The following is a 24,922-nucleotide window of genomic DNA, read 5'->3' on the forward strand; positions in this document are numbered from 1 at the left end:
ACTATCACGTTCAACCGATGCAAGTAAGTAGAGAAAAGCAAAAGGAAAGCCTAATGTACAGTCTTCGTGTAAGTAATATTGTACTAAGCTTATGGTGGTTCTAGGCTTGAGAATTAGCATTTGATGAGACTTTTCTGTCCGTTCCATAAGGCTTCTATGATTGGCGCTTATCATTCCTCATAAAGGCAAACATCCGGCCTGGCATAATCAGGGGTTGGTATAAACCCTACCCCGTACACAGTCAACCTGGAGGTAAAAGCACCCGTCAGCTCGGCGACAAACCATCCTAGCTTTCAGCAAAATGAGAAACGTTTGACCGCAATACGGTAGGTATCCAGGGCAGCATCCGGGGTATGGACTCCAAATCAATACTTGCAAGCGAGTCAGCTACCATCAAAATGTTGAGCTTCTCCCGAGTTGGATGGATTGTAATGTAAATTGTGTTGGAGTCGTTGACTCCGTACATCCCGTAACAATTGCCATCTTGCCATTCATATTCATTTGCCATTCGATTCCCCCAGTTTCTTCTCCTCATTCACACCATACCCACTCGATCAACACAGACCAATTTTTGATGATTGGAAATATGAAAATTGAAACTCTATCAATCCTAGTACAAACGATATCTGATATCACAAGGTTTTCGGATAAACTGGTTAGAGAAGGGGCGTGTGATTCTGGGTGTAGCTCGATACCCCTTTAAGTTTAGCTTCTCTCCCGAATGAACTTTGATCGTCATACCATGACTTTTGGAACCAGAATGGAAATGTCCCCTCGAAATATCGAAACTATGGATACTATGGATACCTCCGTAGTAACCACACTTCTCAACCATACGATGTAGAATTTATAATGCATGGTCTTTGTCAAGCCAATTACAAATCTTCAAACAAGAAACTATGGTGATTTCTCTGGTGGCTGCCATTGCAATATCATTGCAGGTTACTAGTATAACTATATGTGTAAAGTAAACAGGCTGATCTGAGAGGTGAATGAGTAGATTGCAGGTTGCAGGTTGTAGTTTGTAGATCGGAGATTGCAAACGATACCCTTTTGCCTACTTCCCTTTGCCTACTTCCCTTTGCCTACTTCCCTTTGCCTACTTCCCTTTGCCTACTTCCCTTTGCCTACTTCCCTTTGCCTACTTCCCTTTGCCTACTTCCCTTTGCCTACTTCCCTTTGCCTACTCCCCTTTGCCTACTCCCCTTTGCCTACTCCCCTTTGCCTACTCCCCTTTGCCTACTCCCCTTTGCCTACTCCCCTTTGCCTACTCCCCTTTGCCTACTCCCCTTTGCCTACTCCCCTTTGCCTACTTCCCTTTGCCTACTTCCCTTTGCCTACTCCCCTTTGCCTACTTAGCTTTGGGAAGGACAGATATCACGGTCAGTAGTTTCACCCAAGGATTCCGACAAAACGACACAAGACAGAATATGTCAATCACGACCACCTCTTCGGTATCAAGGACAACCGGATGAGGAGAATCTGGAGACTAAAACATCCCCCATACTCCGTACACAATGGCGAGACAAATCTAACCAGACCAACAACCAACAAAAATCCCAAATCCCATTTCATTTCCCCACAAATGGACATTTTCAATTTAGGATTCATCGTAAAATCCGACTCGAGCTAGGATAATCGACAGGGGACCAACATGCAAAGAGATTTCTTGTGGATGACGAGGTCAAGGATTAAAACGATACTCCATTCGGCATGTCGTGTGTCGATGGGATAATCATTACGAAGTTCTGATTTTCTATTGGAGACCCAACAAAGACGAGAAGATGGGATTGGTCAATGCTACACCAATTTAACGACTTGGATGACTCCAATTTCTTTCTTTTCTTTCTTTCTTGAAAGAATGTAATAAACATAGGCAACATGACCGACCGCGGTACGTACAAGCTTCGCCCCGGATTGTATGGAGCAAATAAGCAAAGCTTCCTTACCCCAAAAATCAATCTCCCCCTCTCATTCCCCATTTCAGACGATGTACATGCTACTTAACTAGTGCCTAGGTCCCCTACCTAGTAGCTTGCTAGGTAATTCACGTATATATCCCGATATCCTTTTCCCCTCTGATCCATTTGTCAGAAATCCGATTCTTTTTTTCTCTCTTACTCTTTGTGTATTCACCAATTGTATTGCCACTTATTATTCAGCACGAAGATCGAGCTCCAAAGTTTGGCTCTTCTCTTACCACACCATATCATATTGATAATAAGTTCGATTTGCTCACAACACAACATATAAAAGTCGACCATTAAATTCATCATGGCTACCACCGCCACCACTGACAATAATGGATACAACAAGGAATACACCAGTGAATCTGGTCTGAGTAATACTCAGGACCATGCCCCTATCAATGGAGGAGGTGTTAACAGTAACCCCAATGCCCACGTCTCAAGAGGATATGATTATGGAGGAAACCCATTGGCACATATGAATACGGGAGAGTCCGCCCGATTCCCAGCATTTGGTGGAGAATTTCAACCCGGTCTCTATAAGCCTACGACGGAAAGAAAATTCGCCAATCCGGCGCCTTTGGGTCTCAGTGCTTTCGCTCTGACTACTTTCGTCCTGTCTCTCATCAATATCGGAACGGCTGGTGTTACCAAACCTAGTATCGTTATTGCGCTTGCTTTCGGTTATGGTGGTCTCGTTCAATTGCTTGCTGGCATGTGGTATGTAGTTAATACCCGTTGAGCTCAAATATATATATCGAAATGACAAATACTAACATCCATCTAGGGAAATGGCCGTAGGAAACACTTTCGGTGCCACCGCTCTCTCATCATTCGGAGGATTCTGGATCTCCCTCGCAATTGTTCTCACACCCGGTGGATTCCAGATTGTATCCTCATACGAAGGCGCCGGATCCGGCGTCAACGATTTCAACAATGCATTCGGATTCTTCCTCATGGGATGGTTCATTTTCACAACCATTCTCTTGATTTGCACATTACGTTCTACCGTTGCCTTTTTCCTGCTCTTCTTCTTCCTCGACTTGGCTTTCCTATGTCTTGGAATCGGTCACTTGCGAGCGAACGCTGCCGGAGTGGCTCTCTCCGGTGCGATCAAGGCGGGTGGATATTTCGGATTGTTCGCGGCTTTTATGGCCTGGTATAATGCTTTGGCTGGTCTTGCAGATGATAGGTATGTTCCACATCCCCATCTCAACATATATCCAACAACTAACATTTTATTTCTCTTCTAGCAACTCCTTCTTCGTCATTCCAGTCGCTCATTTCCCATGGTCTGTCAAGGGCCGCGAACGTCGTGGCAAGACTGAGCGCGAAACAGTCTAAATCCCTACGAGGACGAGAACTTTCTTTTCACATACACATTACTAAATGAATAAATAAACATTTTACGATCTACTTTGAAGATGGAGAAAGCGGTTTTCATGAGTTTGCATGTTTGGTTACTGGGATACGGATATCGGATATCGGATTCAAATGATGGATAGTTTACGATACCAGTGCGGATGAACAGGACGGGCATATATGTACGCACGCATGCATGCGTATATGTATGAATGATGGGTTGGGAGGGAAACTTTGAGGATCTTTTCGACTTTTCTGAAACACTCGGAGATCTTGTTATGTCATATGATATGATGTGATAAGTGCTGCGAGATGGGGAGAAAGGATAAGAAATATCGAGTTATGAAGTGGAAGTTACCTTCATGTCTTGGGAATGGAATCGGGATGTGATTAATTGATTTACGGATTATATTATTACCTTTTAGTGGTCTTTTTAATACATAATTTTGTTCTTGATTGATGGCTGGGTGATGCATCTCTCTGTATCGCTGGTTTGTTTGTTATATCTGTGTGTGTTCTGTGATTCTTATTATTCTAACACAAATTCAAATGGGTTGGACGAGTATGGGAATAGTCTCATTGTTTGAATGCTTCCTTCCTCCCTCCCTCCCTCCCTCCCTAGAGAGGCCTAGAGAGGTAGGTATGAGTAGGTACGGTACCTAGGTACTTGCATTTCTGTAAAATCTTGGAATTTTTCTCGCGTCTGGTTTTTACTTGTCTCCTTATTTATCTCTATCCCCTCATCCCCTCATCTCTTCGCCGATTTCCTATCTCCTATCTCCTGTTCTAGGTAGTGTAGTGTGATGTAATGGTAGTATGCCGCTTCTATGATCTATCGTGTACATTACTCGGTATACTATTCAGTACACTGCGTGCGTGCGTCAGAAGTGCTGATGTGGAGTTTGTGTTGGAGTTTGAGGATGGGAAGGTGGGTGGTGGAAGGTGGGTGTGAGATATTTTGTTATTGGGGGTGTTTCATGGGGAATAGGGAATAGGGATGATGGATGATGGATGATGGATGATGGATGATGGATGATGGATGATGGATGATGGATGATGGATGATGGATGATGGATGTTGGATGTTGGATGTTGGATGTTGGATGTTGGATGTTGGATGTTGGATGTTGGATGTTGGATGTTGGATGTTGGATGTTGGATGTTGGATGTTGGATGTTGGATGTTGGATGTTGGATGTTGGATGTTGTGTTGTGTTGTGGGATAATATGGTATGGTATGGTATGGTACAATAGCTTTATTTGGATGTTTAATTTGTTTTAGAGCCTAACGACAAAATCATCGGAAAGTTTCGGTATGATGTAAGAGGGATGCTTTTTCTATACTAGGTTAAATCATATGGTTAGATGGGAAGATTGTGGTATCATGAGGGGGTGAGAGTGATTGTATGATATGAATTGGTATAATTATAGGCTTTGAAAGAAGAGGGGGGATCACAAGGGGTTTCCGGTTTGTGTCTGTACGTCTATTCTTTTTTCTTTCCCATTGCTGGGTACAGGGACTTTAAAAGAACGCGGTGCCAACTCTCCTACGATAATAGTTTAGAGTTTGTCTTATTCTACTTTACATTTTCGCTTTTTCTTTTAACTATCTACTATATATTATCATATCCAAATCCTCAATCCTATTCCATCGACCCCACATCTTCGTATTCCTTTCACTGCCATCCATATTTGATTAGAACCGGAAACTCTCAGATTCTAATATATACCAATCAAACCCTTAGAAAACTCTCTGTTGGTTTGAGAAGGATACAGATGATGTAGTACTCATGATGGTAGATCCTAGTTGTCAATATTGTATGTCGTCTAGAGAGCTGGCGTTCTACAGGAGGAAGCAACTCTTATATGCTTTGAGGCTAGTTCTCTCGCTTAGTGTACTACAGTATTATCATGACTTAAGGTCTTTTACCTACGTTCATACACTCCAGTGGAGGTAGAAACCCAGACACCGATAATTTTGCAATTCCGGAACATCAGAAAATGATCACAGATGTGGTTCATTCGGTGGTGGCTATAGATTTATAGATTGATTATCTGTAGGATTGATGCAGACGTTTTACTCACGGATCTGCATCTCTGCTCGTAAGCTCGGGGCTTGCCAACGCTCGTGTTTCGTCACGGCTCTTGTGACTCGCGTCGTTATTACAGAGGTGGTGATTACTTTTCGCTCCCAGAAAGGTATCGTGTGATCTTTACCATCCAGGGAGTGGGGATCGCTACGATACTTGTCCTCATAACGTCGATGCACTGTCGTGGAGACCTCCACGTTTGGAAACTTCGTGAAAGTGTCATGAATCAGTTCTTTTCCACCGAAAGCCTTCGTGTGGGACTTGGATATACTGCGGGTGCTAATGGCTATAGTGGTTGAAAACTATAGTTGTTAAGCCACGCTAGATAGTGACAACGGTAGCTTCTGCTACGGTTTTGAGCCAGTTGCCTCAGTGCCACCTGCGACGGGCAGTTGCGCTTTGAGGACAGCGCGGGAGACGGCAATATTATTGGTACGGGCACGAGCGAAAGAACGACGTGCAGCGAAGAGGGCGATTCGATGTGAAAAGTTCCTGTTAGCCAGATGGTCAGCCAGGCTCAACAATAAAATTACCAAATCCCCAAACGAATTAGAATATTCAAATAAATGGAGATATTGAGGTTGATTGGAACATTGAAATACGTTCACATTTTTAACGGCTTTGAGACATTCAAAATCTTATATTGTTGGGCGGTATTTCGGGGTATCAGATACACTGGGCCACCGCTGTGGTCGTGGTAGTTGAGAAAAACAACGAAGGAGGGAGATTACGGACTCATTATACATGTTGATGATGCAGTGCTTCTTTCCTCTTTTTTAGGGCCTAGAAAAGATATGGGAGGAAGGGGCTATCGCCATGAGACAGCAGGAAGTAATGCCAGCTACATGTGAGTGAAGAAATAATGAGGTATGAGCTAAATTTGAAGAATGCTTTAGATGGTTTATGTCTCATGTCGAGTCAATAACTGTTTTGTGATGTATACACCTTTATGATTCGATTACCTACCTATGTCTTCTCAGATTTGATATAGTTTAGTAATCAAAAGTTGCTGTCTACATTTTTTACATACCTACTTGAAGAGCTTGGAAATTTCCTTTGCTGATTACTCAAGTATAGTAGTAGCTATGGAGTGATTCATCAAGATCACAATCTTCCATTCCTTCCACAGCTACGTTATTCGCACCTTCGCTAAATCTCCCAAACTCATTTAACTTCTGCGAACAACTAACCTTCCGCTTTTCCAATCGATCAATTTCCTACTACTAATAATCTTTGTAGAGGTTATGGCTTATGCAGAAGACCAGCGTTGACAACCCATGGTCTAAGGGAAACATAATTTCATTCGCTCAAGAAGTCTAACTCAATCTTATTCCTACTATCTTTACCAATCATAGAAGAAGACTCCCGCTATAAAATCTAGTGAGTAGTCGACGTTTCCTGTAGACCCACTTCGGGACTTTTCGTTTTTTAAGTTGATAAAATTTAGCAACCATAAGAGCCGCATGTGCACGCTAGACTCTCTAGTAAGGTGGCCTTCTAAGACGACTTGTTAGATGCAGAAATTTTGTAACTTGGTGTTGAACAAGTGCTGCGTCAGTACTAGTACACAAGCTAATGTGTCCATCTCTGTGAGCTATACCATAAAGCTTTCCTATAGTCAATAATGTATATTCGCACATCCATTCCAATATATGTAGATAAGTCCAACTTGAAGATGTTAGTAATAGAATTAGTCCCAAGCTAGGTTGGCTTTTGCATTGGAGATTGGATTTATTGTAGCAATGCCATAGCAAAAGAAATTCAGCGAATAAGACACAGCCATTGTAGCGATTAGAATGCCAATCCTTACTCTATCTCTCGAGTATCAGTACTACCCCTGTGTCCAATTCTCTTTCCTATAGAATCTCTGAAAGTTATTAAAGTTCGATTTCCTCAACACTGGCGGCAGTAGAATGATGAGTAACTTATAAAACCTAGCGCTATTAGCGTACCACTAGTGAAATAACTTCAGTTGGTGACGTACAATACCTAACTCACCAATCAGTACTTAGTTCAGTAGTTATCTAGGGGTTTTCTTATAATATAAAACCGTACTCATGTCAGATTTTTCTATACGCACAAATCATTCACGGTTCTCTTACAATTTGATGTTTCAGGGGTTCTAATATCATTAATATCGCTTAATTCACACAACTATACAGTCGCTCGCTCACTGTGATTATTAAGAATTGAATACAGCAGCTGGATTCAGTGTATGCTCGTGCCATTCTTCTATCCCAAGTCTTTGTGATTATCGGATTCCAGCACCTCAAATCTGTCCTTACTACCACAACATCTTCAAATTGATAACTTCGTCAGCAGCATTGGCTTTCATATCAAAACTTGAGCCTTCATATCGACAAGCAAGACCCTAAAGCTTCGCAACACCATTTCAAGGAACCACAACACTTGATCTATTCATATACTCAGATAATCGAGAGGATGTCTGATTCCTGGGACGTTGTGTTCACTGACGAATTCGATGAGAACTTTGGAATGGGCCTAGACGATGAGTGCAAGAAATACTTAAAATTGGTATGAAATTACCCCTTCATTACTTGGATGACACCCTAATATAGTCATTACAGTATAATATATCGAATCTCGCCGAACTTCATGGCTTGAGCCAAAATCTTTCAGATGATGATAACGAAGACACCGAAAGCTCTTCATCGGACAGCATGCTAAGCCTCGTTTCTGTTAGCGACGAAAGGTCAGATTGCTACACATCTGACTACAACGATGAGATTGAGAGCAAATCGGGTATCGAATTCGACTTTTGGGCTGTCTCCCAAGATGAAAGAGACCAAATTGGTCAGGAAAGTGATTCTCCCATAGACTGGGACTTTGAAAATTCCATTGGTATGTTAACATTGTCCAATCTTATTGAAAATCATGCTAATTATTTCAGAACCCGTAGAACAAGAGCCATTATTCAAGACCATCATGATCGATACTCCCGAAACCTTTGACGAGTTCTTGCCAGTTTTGTCACAGCTAGTGGAAGACATCCCAGAGCTCGGATGTGACTGCGAGGGTGGAAAGAGTTTTGGTCGTAATGGAGTCCTAACGTTTTTCTCAATGACAATTCTTTCTTGGAGAGAGACATACATTATAGATGTCTTGGCGCTCATAAAACTCGGAATACAAGTCTTCGAACAAGAGAATGTAGAAGGGCTGTCGTTAAAGAAAGTTTTGGGATCAAAGAAATATCTGCAACTTTGGTTCGATGTTCGACAGGACTGGGACACCCTGTATCACTTGTTTGGAGTTACACCAGGGAGAATTCTTGACCTCCAATTACTTGAGCTTTTGTCACGCAGAGGTTCAAAAGACAGTATTCTGGGATTATTCAGAGTCATGAGGGAGCATGGCAAGGCTTTCATGAGAAATAAAGAGCTTGAAGATTGGTTAGATGAGAAGGATGAAGGTCGAAACTATTTCAGCGGCCATGAACTAGGTTATGGCGTTCTGGAAGAGGAGGGGCCTATCAGCGAGACCACCAAGAGGTATATTGCAGGCGATACGGATTGTATGTTCCATCTATACTTCCATCTCTCGCTACAGTTGAGATATTGGGATCAGGAAATGCAGATAAGTATACCCGAGAAGGCTACCGAATCTGCAGAAAAGACCACAGGGATTGCGAATGCCAAACAACATATCGAGACTGCCGTGGGAATAGAGTCGGGATTGTCGACAAATGAGTTGCAAGAACCCACTGAGCCTGCTGCTCCAGTTGAGCCACGTCACAGAAGGGATTGGTTGACTTTCGTCGAGGAGCAATCAATGCTTAGGGCCGAGCTCGCAATGGCCCCTGAATATGACCCCAATGATCAAGATAGGAAGTATAGCGCACCAGAAGCATTTCTAGAGATCTCACGACAACAAAATGATCCTGAAAGAGCTGCTGCAAGGCGTGCCAAGGAAATTGAGCGCTCAATGTTTTAAGAGGTACAATTTGGAAGAGCTAGGCAGCGGTTATATGAGTCTTATGTGAGAGAGCCAGAAAGATAAATGTTTGAATTGGATATTGATAGGATACAAAATATACACCAGATAATAATGCGTTGAAAAATTATAATAATATAGCGTAATGATTAATTCTCTCGAAGAAATAGGAATTCAAGATACTCAATCATCACTGTTTTTATAATATGTATGGCTGAATTTCATATATACCTGCAACGTACAATACTGGCTAACTAGTGGCGCCGGTGCGGCTTCACTCATTGATAGTATCATAAAGACATCTTGTAACTAGTAGATTTCATCGCCGTTACTGTACTACTCATATATACAATCAATTGATACCGTACACCTGCAAATCATCCAAGATTATCTCAGAATCCGACGATGCAGTGGATCTTATATCATCAATATCGCTTGATTCACGCAACTACATATACGGCTCGCTTATCAAGTACAGTGGTTAACTGCTTGCTTGAATACAGCTAGCCATATTTGGTACATGGATCGCTGTATCACTTGTTAGTCCAAAGTAATTATAAGGACCTCGTTCAATTCTTCTACAAGTCAACATCCTTTCCATTCTCACAACAAATCTTACTTTGATAGCTTTCGTCAAGCAAAATCTTGCACTCTACTTGAAGAACCATCAGCACGATCCGCATACAAACACCTATTCATTATACCAACAGTCCTTCATACCAACGATATATCCCCGCAGAGTGGACAAAGTATCACACGAACATGTCTTCCAATATCGAACAAAATTTCCAAGCAGGATCTGTCGAAGACTTGCAAAATTCGGTTGAGAAATTCTATGAGAATAAAAATACCCTTGAGAACGTCTCTGATTCGCACTCGCCATCAGTATGTCCACAGCTCCTATTCTTACTTGCTTTTATACTAACTTATTATCCTTAGGGGGACATAGAACGCAGTCCCTACCTTGAGTGGGCGCTTTCATGGTCGGACTACATCGAAGAGATCTTAGCCGAAAAAGAGTGTGATCTTGCATTAGAAAATGGAGATTCCAGTGAGGACTTGGTATGGCGTGTCATACGGACATTTTTGTCCAAAACAATTTATTCATCTGATATACTATAATTCAATCTTAAAAGCTATTATCTGATATTTAAAATGATTAACGTGGTTTAACAGTGGGTCGGCCATATCAGTGGATCGGTCATTTTTACCTCGAATTGTTATTCCAAAGTTATATTATTCAACAACAATTAAATCAATCGATTAAAACTATAAAGATTCTAATAATCTAGGATTTATTATATTATTCTGATAAGTTCTTATATTATATCCTGTCTTTCCATACTTATTACAATATTAACTGAAAAATGCTTCTCTATTAGAATTCCTCTCTTTTTAATGCTCATCGCATTAAATCTGAATATCAACCTTTTACTGAAATAATATATCAAAAGCTTCTTATCCGGTAAATACTCCTTCTTAACATATTTAAGTTTTTTTTGTATATCAATACTTACTTAATACCTCATTTGCCTTCCGAAATATACAAATCTCAACATTCAAAAGTGTATTCTTATAAGCTAATCTTTTTATACCTTTAGCTAAAGTTAATATAGTTTCAAATATAAATATAGAGGAGCTTGCTTGATAACAAGTTATTTAAGATTTAATTAATATTAATTGAAAAAGAGTTTCTATTGAATTATGAAGGATTTGAGAAATCCATTAATCTAGATCGAAAAAGGGGGGAGTAGGTATACGAATTCGAATATCCAGTTTCGAAAGTATAGCTTCAGAATCAAAAGATATTAAACCTGCTCCTCGAAACCCTGATTTTATATTCTGAATTATGATTGATTTTTAGTACACAGCTTTGAAAGCTATAAAGAATTCAACTTTCAAAATATAATTGATATATACCTTAATAAATCTATCAATTTGATTACCATATGAATATTTCAGATTGCTAAAACAATCCATATCAAATAGTTAAATTAAATAACTTGAATACAATAATAAACCCAAGTATATAATATCATTCTCTTTGCAATATACTTGAAAAGCTCTTGATTCGTAACTTTCACCTTTCAGCAATATAAGTCAAGTCGAACACGAGCTCATAACAACCATATCTACGGATATCCCGAAATCATATTATACAATACATACCAGCGCAATCGCTGTAGCGCTCCGAGCTGCTTGGCTCGAGAATACTGTCGCAGCAGAATCAAAGAGGGCTGGCGAGCCAGCTATCACCTACAGGGATAGCAGGCTCTTTAATCAATCTCGATAACCACTCCTCAATTACTGCTTCGAAGAGAGTGCGAATTAGTAACAAAAGCACTGATTCTCTTTTAAGTTTGTTTGAGAGCAATCAGAATACTATTGAAACAGCTGTGAAGATAGCTATTCAAAAAAAGATCGATACACAATGAAAGCGCACTACAAACAAAACTTTAGTATTTATCAGCTTCGAGACGATCCTTATATAGTTCGTAGCGCAATTTGCGGAATAGAATCTGAACTGATTGATAGAAGAATTGGTATATAAAGCATTAACAGTTATTACAGATAATACAAAAGGGACCTTCAACTTGAAGTTAGCAATAAAAAGCGTAAAGCTAATTATACAAATGTATACGGGGATACTTTGAACTCCCAAAACTGTAATCGCTATTTCCTCTGGCTCAACTGTAAAAGCAGGGGCTGTAAATAGATTTAAGTGGGTGAGCAATAAAGCATCGAGATTAGAATGTACAGATGAAAGACTCTTCCTTCGATTCGATAAACAAATCAAAATGGAGTTATCCTTATAAGGAATCAGACAGACACTAATAAAAACAATTCCAAAAATTGCTACTCTAGGGGCTAGAGCTATTGTGGCAATAATATCTATTCGAACTGGGTAGGCAGTTATAGTTTTCTTAGAAGCTTATATAATCCTTCTTACAAACAAGCAATAGACTATAGCAGCTACTAAAGCTATAGATCTTGTAATCAATGAGTTATAGTATATATATAGCATCAGGGATCCCGATAATCATTACCGATCTTCTGGAAATGCCTACAAAAATTAGGGAAAAATAAATAAGGGAAGAAATCTGATATCAAATAGAATTATATTCAATACGGATAGTGAGATTCAAGCTTGAAGCAGATAAACAGAATTGGATCACCTGAATATTATCCTTCCAAAAGTAGTCACCTCATTATAATCTATTCAACGAGATTCGAATGTTCTCAGCAAGTAGAAGACAAGCCTTGGGAAGACATGACCTAGAATATCAACAATATTATAAAAGCTGGAAATACAAAAGAGAAGCAATATATAGAAAGTATGTATACCCATTATCTACTCATAAACCAATTAGGGATTATAATCATCCAACACAATACACAGAATGCCACAGACCCTTCCCAGCGGATTATAACAACTATCCCACCAAGCCTTAGCAAGTAAACAGCAAGACAATATACCCAAATCGAAAACAGATCCAGATTATCCAACAAGCAGGGAAGATTAGTATTATTATCGCCTCAGCATTAACAATAACAGTTCAAATACTGGTGATAGTGTAAGGAAGGAAAAGGAAATCTAGAATGAATACAGTCTCCCAATACAAAGATAATAGCAACTCGGAAAGCGATATTGGAAAAGAGTAAGTAAACAATATCTCGGGGAGCTTAATAAATAAAAAGCGGAATGTGTAAGGTTAATGTATTACTTGTAATAGGGTAGTAAAGATCAATAAGAATCTCAATCTTAAAGCTTTGAATAATCAGGCTATGACTAGGGAATATAATACAATAATGGAAGATCTATATGAATAGATCGAATCTGCTATCTATTATCTGAATAAATATACAGAAAAGCCTTGTACTGCATGCAGCAATATTATAGCGAGTGTTTGAGGAAAAGATCGATATAATATATATACAAGAACCCTGGGTATTTAATACATATACTCAAACATATAACGGATACCAATACCTGTCCCTAATGACCTCCTGAAGGGTAAACGGGATGAGCGAGGAAAGGCAGGGATGCCTACGAGTAATGATATATATCAGAACTGAAATTAGATTACAAGTACTACAATTAATAGGAAAGGAATATAAAGATTATATATAGCTTTCTATAAACAGAATTAAACTATTAAATCTATACAGAAAATCAAATACCTTAAAAGTCCTGGAGATAATCTTTAACCTAATACTAATTGGGGATATAATTATTGGGAAAAACTTTAATGCTCATTATATATTATTCGAGTTAGGTGTGAATACAGTGTATGATAGCAATCGGCTTGCAAAATGGTTTAGCAATAGAGGTTTCAAGTTTACAAACATCCTGGGTCAAGCGATATACAGAGTAGGATATATGATCGATTTAGTTTTTTCCAATATCTTAGGAATATATATAGAAGTAAGGGCTGATATGCATTACGGATTCAATTATAATACTCTCTTTATTATTATACAAAGAGCGAGTTCAACATCAAGATCCCAATACACATATCACATCAAAAAGGAAGATCTACCTCTATTTCAAAGAATGGTATCAGCTAATATAATGGGAATCAAATGGAAGGTACAGATAGCAGTTACAAATATAACCCTAAATCGAGCTATCAAAAATATATAGAAGGTATTACAATAGATAATCAGAATAACAAAAAAACCAGATCGGAAAATAAAAAAATCGGCCCCCTGGTGGATATCCGATTGCACGATCGCTTGAGATGTATACCTCCGGAACTGCACAACCAATAGCGATTACTTTACAGAATGCAGAGCATTCTTATTATACATACAATAGGCCAAAAAAGGGTACTGAAGGAAATTCCTTAATGAAATGAAATCAGATCGAGATTTGTATAGAATAATTGGATAGCACGATCTGAACCCCATATACTGCTCTCCACTAATCATAATAGGTGAATGCATTATTATATTGGATAAAGAAAAGGCTGAGCTGTTATGTTTAGAGATTCTATAACACTTCAAAACTATTAATAATCTTCTGGACTCTGGATATAATTAAAGTGGGAAAAAATTATCTTAAGGGGAGCTTATCTTTATAAAGGAAGTGAAATGTAATACTATAGGGGTCTCGAATATATCCTTAGAAACAAACCGAATCACAATGAGACTACTGAAGGCTATCTGAATGGAAATAGGCTTAGTTCTATATACCATTTTCAATAAATATTTATAGCTTAATCACTTCCCTACAGCATAAAAGCAAGTAGAGGTAGTTATACTATCAAAAGTGGGGAAGATAAACTGAATGTCCTTATGATTATGGTGATCTATTGCTTTCCTTTTCTGTATTGAAAAAGGCCTTAAAAGAATTATAGCAAGATATCTAATATGGATAATTCTAATACAAGAAATACTCAATCTATAACACTATAGTACTCTTCCGAAACAATTGATTATGGACTTAGTAATGTTATTCGTTTATAATACAAAAGTAGCGTTTAACAAAGGCCACAAGATTATAATGATTATGCTGGATATACAAGGAATATTCAATACTCTATTTAAAAACAGATTTCTGAGACGAATGAGGGGATAGGGGTTCCCATAGAATCTGATTGCTCTGATTGACTTCTTCTTAACCCAAAGGCAATTCAGGGTTAGACTTAACGAAGCAATAACTGGCTACAATACAATGGAATGCAATACTTTATAAGGCTCACCCCTCTTGCCAATCCTATATATACTTTATCTTGTAGAGCTACTCCAGTAAGACCCTAAACTCCGATTTGGGTATACAGACGATATTTGTTTATATCAATTATCGGTAAGCGTTCAACAAAATGTTGCAATATTAGTAAAAGATATGAAAAGCATATTTCACTAAGAAATTAGGAATAAAATAATCTTTGCATTCGAAAAGATAGAGATGATCCACATAACACAGTACAAACATTTCATCAACCCGGCATACAAAATAAACCACAATTACATTATCTCTCCGATTACACCAGAATCGGCTTTATGATAGCTAGATATGTAGTTTGATCGCAAGCTCACATTCAAATAGTATATCGAAATGCAAGCAGCTAAAAACCGGAAATTGGCTCATCATATTCAAAGGCTAGCCTGGATTACAAATGGATCCCTAGCAGTATCCTTACAGAAAGCAATAATCACTTGCTTATACCCAGCCCTATTCTATGGGGTAGAGATATAGTATATAGAACAAACAAAAACCACTGGATAGTATTGAAATAGGATACTAGTAGTAATAAGTATTTAATTAGAAGGAGCGATTCTAGTTATCAATAAGATTCTATAAATAGTAATCAGAGAAATCCTTCTAGTCTGGTGAACAACCTTGAATATAATGATAATAAGGGATAGTGCTTTTCTATTAGCAAAAGTAGTATTAGAATAAATAAAATGAAGAGCAATCCTTTGTACTTAAACTATTAATCCAAAACACTCTCTTTATTATCAAGGGATAAAAGCTATCTACTCCTCCAATAGTAAGAAAGACTAATTACAGTCAGCCAGAATAAAGGTCCAGATGATTAACCAGTATCTTCCCCAAATCAAGAAAACAACTTTAGTAGGGTCCCACTACACATCAGAGTATTGAATGAATCCTATTAGAAGCCTTACAAAAGAAATAGTGGCAAAGCAGTTTCAGAAATAATAGAATAAGTATACACACAATCAGATCATTATATTCTCTAATGAATCGGAATAGACCGATAAGGACGGTAGGCGAGTAGAATATGGATATATTGTATATAGAGGATAGATGATAATATGCGAAGGAAACGATGGATTGCATTACAACTCTTATATATTCGACACGGAAGCGATCGGGGCATACCGAGGCCTCCAAGCAGCGATCAGAAATATTATTGGTATAAAACAAATGGAAATCTGTATATACATCAATAGCACATCAATGATATAGGGAATAAAAGGTACAGCCTTTATTACATTGTAATGGGCTTTCCTCAAATATCACAAACTAATATAAACACACTTAATCCAGATCAAATGGTTACCAGGCTATACAGGAATCGAAGGGAATAAGCGTATGGATACACTCGCTAACAAAGGGATAAGAAAATCAGCCTCAGGGTATACGAATCGATCTATAGCAAGTGGTATCCGTTCTATAGCAAAAACTGTTATGGAATCGGCAGTACAGGTATGGTGGATCAAACAGAAACCAATGCTTCCAAACAATATCAGAAATGGAATCCAAGGAGCACAAATAAATATTCTAATAAACTAGAACTCTCACAAGCTACTCTCTACCGCATGCTAGCGATCCGCTTAGTACACAGCGATTTCGAAAGCTATTATCAATAATTTAAATACAAGGAAGTAACGATTTATTATTTATGTGGTGTATACAAATCCCTTGAGCATATTGTATATTATTATAAAATCCTTGTAATCTACAAAATCTGGCCTCTAGATATTAGACCTAAATACCCATTTCGCAATTGGGCGGCTCAAGAATGATTACTAAAATAGCTAATACATATATCAATCAAGTTTGCTAAATTTATTGTTATAATAAACTTCTACAGGAGCATATACCCTAGAATGCTATTAGAAAAATAAAAAGAGGAAATAGAAATGGATTGATTGATCTGAGTGAATATAAATATAGAATAAAAGGTAATTGATATAATAAGACTATAAAGAATAAAATCGATATATGCAATATATTATACTGCACTAGAATATATATAAAAGCTACCCTTATAGAATAAAACAATTTTCAATCAAAATATTATATAAAAGATCGGAAAGCGTACACGGAGGCACTTAGAGGATCGGAGACAAAAGCGTAAGCGCGCTAGCTATCGCTTGAGAGGCTACTGAGGGTATTGAGACCCCACTCTTAGGAGAGGGGGATCATGTAAATTAGAGATTATCCCGCAGTTAGCCCAACCGTAATGCCCCCTGGGAGGTTCGCCTATACGGCCCGGTTGAAAATTACTAATAATAATAATAATAATAATAATTCGTAACTTTCATATCTATCTAATATCAATATCCAATATTTGCTCTTTCTTTGATTCTTAATATACTTATTAAAATGCTTCAGTTATTCTAAACCTGTCTCATTGTTTGTTTATCTATTAGATATAGATTTAATAGCCTAATCTACAAAGAAATCGATTTCGATATATTAATTAGAAAGATGAACCTATCCTTAAACTACTAGAAATAGGAATATAGTTTCGCCCTCCCTATTACCACATATAATCGCTGTAGCCTATTCCCTATTGCCTAATTGTATTGCTTTGTTTCTGCTACTTCATTTAGTATTAATTATTACCATTCCAAGGTTATTATACCTATTATAAAGCCTGTTTCATCGAAGTTGTAGAAATCACAATCGAGAATACTATATTTCGCTCATATATTCGAAACCAACCAGAACCATTTTTCAATAAGCTTAGAATCTTTACAAAAAGCTTTTTGAAAATCATAAACACAACTAAAACACATCTTTAATTCAATTCAACACTTTACAAATCGATATACCCAGAGATTCCCAATACGCTTTGCACCTCTCGATTCGAGAATATAATTCGCCATATCTTCCACTATTCTAAGTTTAAATAAAAATCCTCTCTCATCCATATTAAGTATATATTAAATAAATACCTTCTCTTCCAATTCAATCAAATTATAACTTTTTGGTTAGCTTTCAATTATATTAGATTTATTTCGAATTCTATTACTCAATATAGATCGAGATATACAATAAAGCTGAGCTGCCTTTCGAATTATTAATTTTTGTCTAATTCAATAGCTTAAATAACTAAGATTATACATGCTTTTTTGAAATAAATTTCTATAATTAATTATAAAGAAAACACGTATTGAATATAGAATAACAATTCGAGATAAAAATGGCCGATCTACTGATATGGCCGACCCACTGTTAAACCACGTTATATAATATTCTACTATTATCCAATCTATAATATAATATAATTTAATTTGATTCAATTTAATAATAATAGAATTCATTAAAAGCTCTTATATTATAAACGAAATAAACTATTATAAAATTATATTCAAATCTAAAAATTCAAAAAATCTTTTTAGGATATTTATTTCTATTCAGATCCTTCCCCCAAAAAAATATTTAAATTAATTATTAAAATTTTTTGAGATTAAATACTTATGAAATTTCTTTTTTATTGTTAATTCTAATTCTAATTCTAATTCTAATTCTAATTCTAATTCTAATTCTAATTCTAATTCTAATTCTAATTCTAATTCTAATTCTAATTCTAATTCTAATTCTAATTCTAATTCTAATTCTAATTCTAATTCTAATTCTAATTATCATTTCAAATTATTTTGGACAAAAAATGTTCGCATGACATATCATAACTTGGGGTTCAAACACTTTGAATTTGATTGCGACACCACTCCTAATTCGGACGACTCATGGCCTCCGTCAGATGACTCATGGGTGAGACAACCCATGGTATCAATTGCTGATGAAGAAGCACGAATGGCTGCATTAGACGAGGAAGCCGAGAACGCTCTCAATACAGGTGCAAAACGAAGCCCGGATGCGCCCGCTCCAATAGTATTCATCGACACGCTCGAGAAGCTGGACAAGTTTCTACCCGTCCTCTCTCGGCTCAAGGATGGAGTTGAGCTTGCATTCGATTGCGAAGGCACACCGGAAGAGGACCAAAATGGGAAACCTATCCCAGGTGGTGGCTTTGGTCGCACCGGCGACATCTCTTTCCTGTCGATGACCGTAATCTCGATCGATATTACCTACGTCTTCGATGTCTGGCAGCTCAAGGGAGCTGTTTTTTGACCGTCAAAATGATGACGGCCTATCTCTCAAGAAGATCTTGGAATCCCATGACAGAGTCCAGCTCTGGTGGGATGTCCGTAGCGATTTGGATACCTTATTCCACAAATTTGGGATTCAAATTGGGAAGGTTCGTGATGTGCAGTTGATGGAGCTTTATCTCGGTGGGCCCCGAAGTCGAACATCTTTGGCTTATACAAGGTTATGAAATGGGAAGGTCATCATACAATGAGCTCACATAATTGGAATGTCTGGTTAAAGGAGAAAACAGAAGGGGGCATACTTCCAGGATAATGGCTGGCGACCGCTCACAACCAAACCATTGACCAGAACTGCAAGAAACTACATTTCAGGCGACACTGAGTGTCTTTACGGCTTGCATAAGCGACTGCAGAATAGGTTGGAAGAGTGGCTCTATATTATGCAAGGAAAGACTGTCGGAGGTCTAATGGATGCAATTGGGAAGCCATCCACTCTCCCAGCAACTATGGACGACTTGATGCAATTCATTGACGAGCAATCAATGATTCGAGCTCATGATGCTACATCTCCAGGGTTTAATTCCAGGTCTCGTGAGGGAAAGGCGGATGCACCTGCAGCATTTCTCCGAATAACCGACGTTTGGGAGAATTCCCAGGATAGGATTTCGAAAAGACGGGAGGAGCACCGAAAATTGATCCAAAGTCGACAATCTATGGCGGTAGACTCTTGAAGGAGGTTATGAATTCGTTAGAGAAACCGATTTATGACTACTAGGGTATGGAATAGGTTGCTAAGTGAATGTTTTAGAGCCTATCGATAGTATCATCATGCCAGGATTTTCGCAGGAAAGTTAAAGTACAGCATAAAGGGGATTTGTTTTTCTACACACTACATCAATCATCAAATCATATAATTTGATAGGAAAATTTATACAATAATACTACAAAAATGAAAACCATTGAATGATGTGAATTGAGATTGAGATAATCATAAAGCTTTGAAAGAAGGGGATCATAAGAGGTTTCCCCCCTTTGTGTCTGTACCCCCCTTCTGACTTTCTGGTATAAGAGCTCTAAAACAACACAAGAGCTCACACATAGTAGCACAGAGATGAAGTTCACTATAACAGTCTAAATTTTTTGGCTATATAGTAGTTTATGTGGTAGTACTATATGATAATATGATTTAAATGTCGTATTAATATCAGACAATGAGCCCTTTAATCTAGAGGATCGGGACCACAGAGTATTTCCTCTTTCCATCTGCACTCCCACTCTGATATACAGCGACTTCCAAAAAAACGCGGGCGCCAGCCTCGGCCATAATGGTTTATCTAACCAAAGCATGAGAGATGTATACTGATGACAAGAATTCGGTACCAAGGAAGTAAATTATCCCATAGGCATTATTTCATTGGTCAAGAGCTTAAATATCAACCCAATTTGGTTGCCTGAATATTTTAATGTTGATGCCTCTTCAAACACGACCAGCTTGATAATCTGTATGAGTGAATTTTATATACACCTGCAATGTAAAACAATATCCAATTTCCTTTTTGTTCAGGGTGCAGGCAATCAGTTTTCGTGTGTTGAAATTATTAAATTTCTTAAGATTTGCCAGCCTAGCACGAGGCAGTGCTAACTAACAATTCATAGGGGTTAACAATTCGAGCCTCCTTGACAAGTCAATAGACACAACTCCACAACAAGCAGACACACCACCAAAAAACAGAAGTGGCTAGAGAGACTTTTCATTTTGCATCCTTTACACCCTTTACAATCATTGTCTGTGAAAGGCTCATGAATTGTAAAACCAACAAAATTTCTGAAAGTTACAGACACCCAACATCACTATGTCTGAAAAGGCAGATTCTTCCGAGCTTGTCCATAAACATGCTGGAACATCATCCGATACGAGTGAGCAGGAGATAGAGGTAAGTCAACAGAAATTGACTGATGCATCCTTTGTGAAACTTGAACTATCCATGCTAAAATTTGGTACTTGTAGATTCCCTTGACTCAACAAGAGCACACCGAGCCTTTTGTTCTCAGCGATATCCAAGCAGATGATAGTATTGATAACGATACCACTCTTACAGTCGGTTGGCCTTCATCTCCAACTATGGAGAACCAAGCAGATGCGGTAGCCGCAGATTGGTCTGACAGGAACGATGATCCCCAAGATGATATGGAACCAACGGCGGTTGGCTCAACAGATACAGAAGCCGAAGACTGGGATAATGTACCAACCACGGATGATGGATCCTGGGAGTATATGCCACCTAGAGAAGCTACCTTCACAGAATTTGGTAAGTAGTTTTTAACTTTCATTGCCCAGAATGTTTGAAACCTTTCAGTTCCCAGCCCATTTTCAAAAGTCTAATATGTCTTAGACAAGCGCTTCTTTCTTATAGACTCTGTCGCGACAATGAACTGATTTCTTCCGGTACTATCAAACATTCAGGATGGCTCGCGCCAAGAATTTTTCTGTGGCTGTAAAGGAAACGGAATTGGATTATCGAGAGATGGAGCCATCACGTTCTTTACGATGACCATTAGGTCCTTGAATACGACATACACCTTCGATGTTCAAGTTCTAGGAGATCAGCTGTTCAACATGGTTGGCAACAGTGGTTTATCATTGAGGATGATTCTTGAATCCAAGAAATTTGGACAGGTTTGGTGGGTGTGCGAAACGACTTCGAGGCGCTCTCTCACCACTACAATATTCATCCGCACTTCGATCTAGACCTTCAGCTTCTCGATGTCATGTCAGCTAAAGGTAACAGAGCTAGGTTAACTAGCCTAATAGACTCTGTCCGCCAAAACCAAGCCGGAGAGTTGAGAATCAATGACCCAACTATGTGGCGCGGATACAGTGGAACATGGAGCTCAAAGAAGAAAGAAGTGAAAGATTACCTTGACTGGAATGGCTTTGACGCGTTAGAGATAAGACCAGTCAACTCAATCGTGATTCTGGGTTGTCGCATTGATACAGAGATTCTGCCAGAATTGTTTGATCATCTACTGCAACGTCTTCGGGAGACCACTAATGAAATGAAGATGGGATCTCCAGAGCTGTTTCTTAATATTGTTCGAGAGGAATTTGGATCAGAGCTCATGCGGTATGGTCAAGAGAGAGCTCCAATGTTACGTCTCTGGTATCTGTCGAGAGATCAGGAATCATCCTAGGACTCGGTCACCACTAATCTTTACAATTTTACCACAAGTTATTGCGGGAATTCGAGAGATGAGTATATGATTGGCTTTGAGTAAACTATGGAGAAGATGAAACGAAGTGTTTGTTGGTGGCGATGTTGAAGCTATGTAATTTGCTTGGTGGAGAATGGACCATCCCGACGAAAGCTTCACTTCAGCTTTCAGACAATGTCGTCTATGGAATACTGTGGTGTTTTTTGGACAATTAGTTGTAGCTAGAGGCAGACATAAGAAGTACTTCCAGAAGTAGTAGATAGTAGAATCAAGTATGGCAATGCTGGCATGTCGTATCTGTGGTCCTTAATAGAGTAGAATTGATATTTGAAGAATGCGCATGTTTGAGATATCAACATCTTCCACAAGGTACAAATCATGTTCATAGTCCATGAAACTTCATGGGGTTCCGGTGCCAGATACTCTGTGCTTATTTAAAGAAATGATGTGAATACAGAGATTATGGGAGACCTTGGTGCAACCAATTGAGCTATTTGATGATAACTTGCTATACATTGAATGTGCATCGGAGCATGCAGTTATCCAGAGCCGGCGAGCTTGTGAGCCCAGTAGATTTCAAATGTAACAATAGAGAGGGTCGCCCCAGGAAGCTCAATTAACAACAGTGCATTCTTAAGCTACAGAAGCAGTAAAGGCAACATCAATAGCATAGGAAAGCGAAATGGTCGAATAATTGTGTCTGTTTGAACTGAAGGTCAATGTCAAACTCAAAGCTCAAGCATCGATACACGTGCGATCCGCGTGCTGTAAATCATTAGTGGATGTGTACGGACTGGCGAAACACTGCCAAAAAATGATTGAGCATTATTATCATCCAAAATCTCGGTTTGTAAGATCTAGGAATTCTTACAATGCTTTACCAAAGGTCAAACAATGAAAATATAGATTCTGATATCAAACAATTGAAAAATGGAATTATTACAAATTTTGAAGTTGAGAAGTTCCCGTCAGTCCATGCACCTACCCATTGGTGAATCAAGCTAGCGCGTCTCCTCGCGTAAAGTGGCTCCATCAATGTCGTGTCCAGCCTTCTCTAATTCTTTCATCAATTCAACATCAAATCCCCTTGTCTTATTCAATCTGTCAATTCCTTTTGTTATCAATAGTATTAAGTTATCAGCTCAACTAAGGCTTATTTCACGACGTCAATAATCAAAATGTTTCTCAAGCGCAAGCGTTCCGAATCTGAGATCTCAACCACTTCATCTCTCCTATCCAGTCCTCTACACTCCAACAACTCCAATTCTATGCATATTGATTCTCCATCAATAAGATCACCGAATCTTTTCTCCTCTCGTACCAGGAAGCGTCATAGAGATAATCGACCAAATGAGGACACCGTCCATCGTATGTCCTCATTCTAACAATCCAACAGCTGCGCGTCAAATATTAATCAACTCTACAGAACATACCCTCTCCCTCCTTTATTCAGCGCAGCAACCTTCAAATATAAATACAAATTGCATGCCACCGCCCTCACCTTCGGCAATTTCGCCTCATACCATAATACCTAACCCACCAAATAACGCTCCACAACAAGCCTCACTCCATTCTTTCTGGCAATTGCCATCAAACCGTCAAATTTCACCGAGTAGCGATTCTTCTTATACATCATCCACATCTGTTTCTCCTAAAACAATCACACATCCTCACCTAATACCGACCAACTGCGAGGATTGCGATGCATCACTAGCGAACACGGAAGGGGGTGACGAAATGGATGTAGATACTATAATGGACATTGATATGTATGGAGCAGGAGAGACAAATCATGCATGTACGAATTGTGGGAAACAAGTTTGTCATTCCTGTGCTGTGAGTAACTTGGGAGTGGAAAGGAAATGTTTGGGTTGTGCAGGGAGTAACGGAAATGAAAGGAAATGGGTTGGAGGCTTGGGGTGGATGAATTAGAAGTGGAGAATTGAATTGGGAACAAAAGCGGATACCCGGCGTGCGTTTAGTTGAAGAAATTTGTACAGGTTCACCGTTGTTTATTCTGCTTGGATGTCTACAGCTTGGCGTTAGAAGTTATGAAGCGGCTTCTTTCTTATATCAGGATATACTAATTTCCAACTCCTTAACGATGATGAGATATTTTAAATTGTATAGAATCAAAATTATCAGCTAATCCTCACTCATCGGCCCCCTACAAACAAATTAGCAAGTGCTACAAACATGACGTGGAATCACAACACTTCAGGTATTCCGCTAACGTCCTCATAACTTCTCTGCTCAAAATTAGCCGTCCATGGCTCTTATAAAGTGTACTCTCACAGCTCTACTCTACCCCATCGAAAAGTGCGCTAGACTGCAAATCGTTTTTTTCCAAGAGCTAGCTTCCTTTGATCTGATTTTATGTTTCTCTCATATTATTGCCCTATCGACTCATCTATAAATTTATAGAGAATAGTACTATAAACCCTCATAAGACCCGCAAGTAGTTCGTAAAGTCTCGAAGTTTATATTATGCAAACTATGCGCATCATGACTGATCAACAACAAACGAG

General features: G+C 38.6%; 5 protein-coding genes across 5 annotated transcripts; all 5 read left to right on the forward strand.

The window, feature by feature from the left end:
* The first annotated feature begins 1,221 nt into the window (after positions 1-1,221).
* Positions 1,222-3,787, forward strand: EAF02_000265 (uncharacterized protein). Its single transcript, XM_038896313.1, has 3 exons — positions 1,222-2,687; positions 2,755-3,159; positions 3,221-3,787. The coding sequence occupies exons 1-3, from the start codon at positions 2,275-2,277 to the stop codon at positions 3,309-3,311; spliced, it is 909 nt and encodes a 302-aa protein (XP_038763172.1). The 5' UTR covers positions 1,222-2,274; the 3' UTR covers positions 3,312-3,787.
* Positions 3,788-7,859: 4,072 nt separating this feature from the next.
* EAF02_000266 (uncharacterized protein) lies at positions 7,860-9,368 on the forward strand (the record flags this gene model as incomplete). The annotated part of the gene is made up of 3 exons (XM_038896314.1): positions 7,860-7,952; positions 8,006-8,279; positions 8,329-9,368. 3 exons carry the CDS (start codon positions 7,860-7,862, stop codon positions 9,366-9,368), a joined length of 1,407 nt encoding a protein of 468 aa, XP_038763173.1.
* Positions 9,369-18,747: 9,379 nt separating this feature from the next.
* Positions 18,748-19,912, forward strand: EAF02_000267 (uncharacterized protein; the record flags this gene model as incomplete). Its single annotated transcript, XM_038896315.1, has 3 exons — positions 18,748-19,194; positions 19,265-19,401; positions 19,462-19,912. The coding sequence occupies 3 exons, from the start codon at positions 18,748-18,750 to the stop codon at positions 19,910-19,912; spliced, it is 1,035 nt and encodes a 344-aa protein (XP_038763174.1).
* Positions 19,913-21,034: 1,122 nt separating this feature from the next.
* Positions 21,035-22,373, forward strand: EAF02_000268 (uncharacterized protein; the record flags this gene model as incomplete). The annotated part of the gene is made up of 3 exons (XM_038896316.1): positions 21,035-21,115; positions 21,190-21,490; positions 21,994-22,373. The coding sequence occupies 3 exons, from the start codon at positions 21,035-21,037 to the stop codon at positions 22,371-22,373; spliced, it is 762 nt and encodes a 253-aa protein (XP_038763175.1).
* Positions 22,374-23,480: 1,107 nt separating this feature from the next.
* On the forward strand, positions 23,481-24,549 carry EAF02_000269 (uncharacterized protein). Its single transcript, XM_038896317.1, has 2 exons — positions 23,481-23,762; positions 23,821-24,549. The coding sequence occupies exons 1-2, from the start codon at positions 23,573-23,575 to the stop codon at positions 24,324-24,326; spliced, it is 696 nt and encodes a 231-aa protein (XP_038763176.1). The 5' UTR covers positions 23,481-23,572; the 3' UTR covers positions 24,327-24,549.
* Positions 24,550-24,922: the final 373 nt, after the last annotated feature.

Source organism: Botrytis sinoallii (genome assembly GCF_014898435.1).
Source record: "Botrytis sinoallii strain Bc 23 chromosome Unknown BSIN_001, whole genome shotgun sequence".
NCBI classification, from domain to species: Eukaryota; Fungi; Ascomycota; class Leotiomycetes; order Helotiales; family Sclerotiniaceae; genus Botrytis; species Botrytis sinoallii.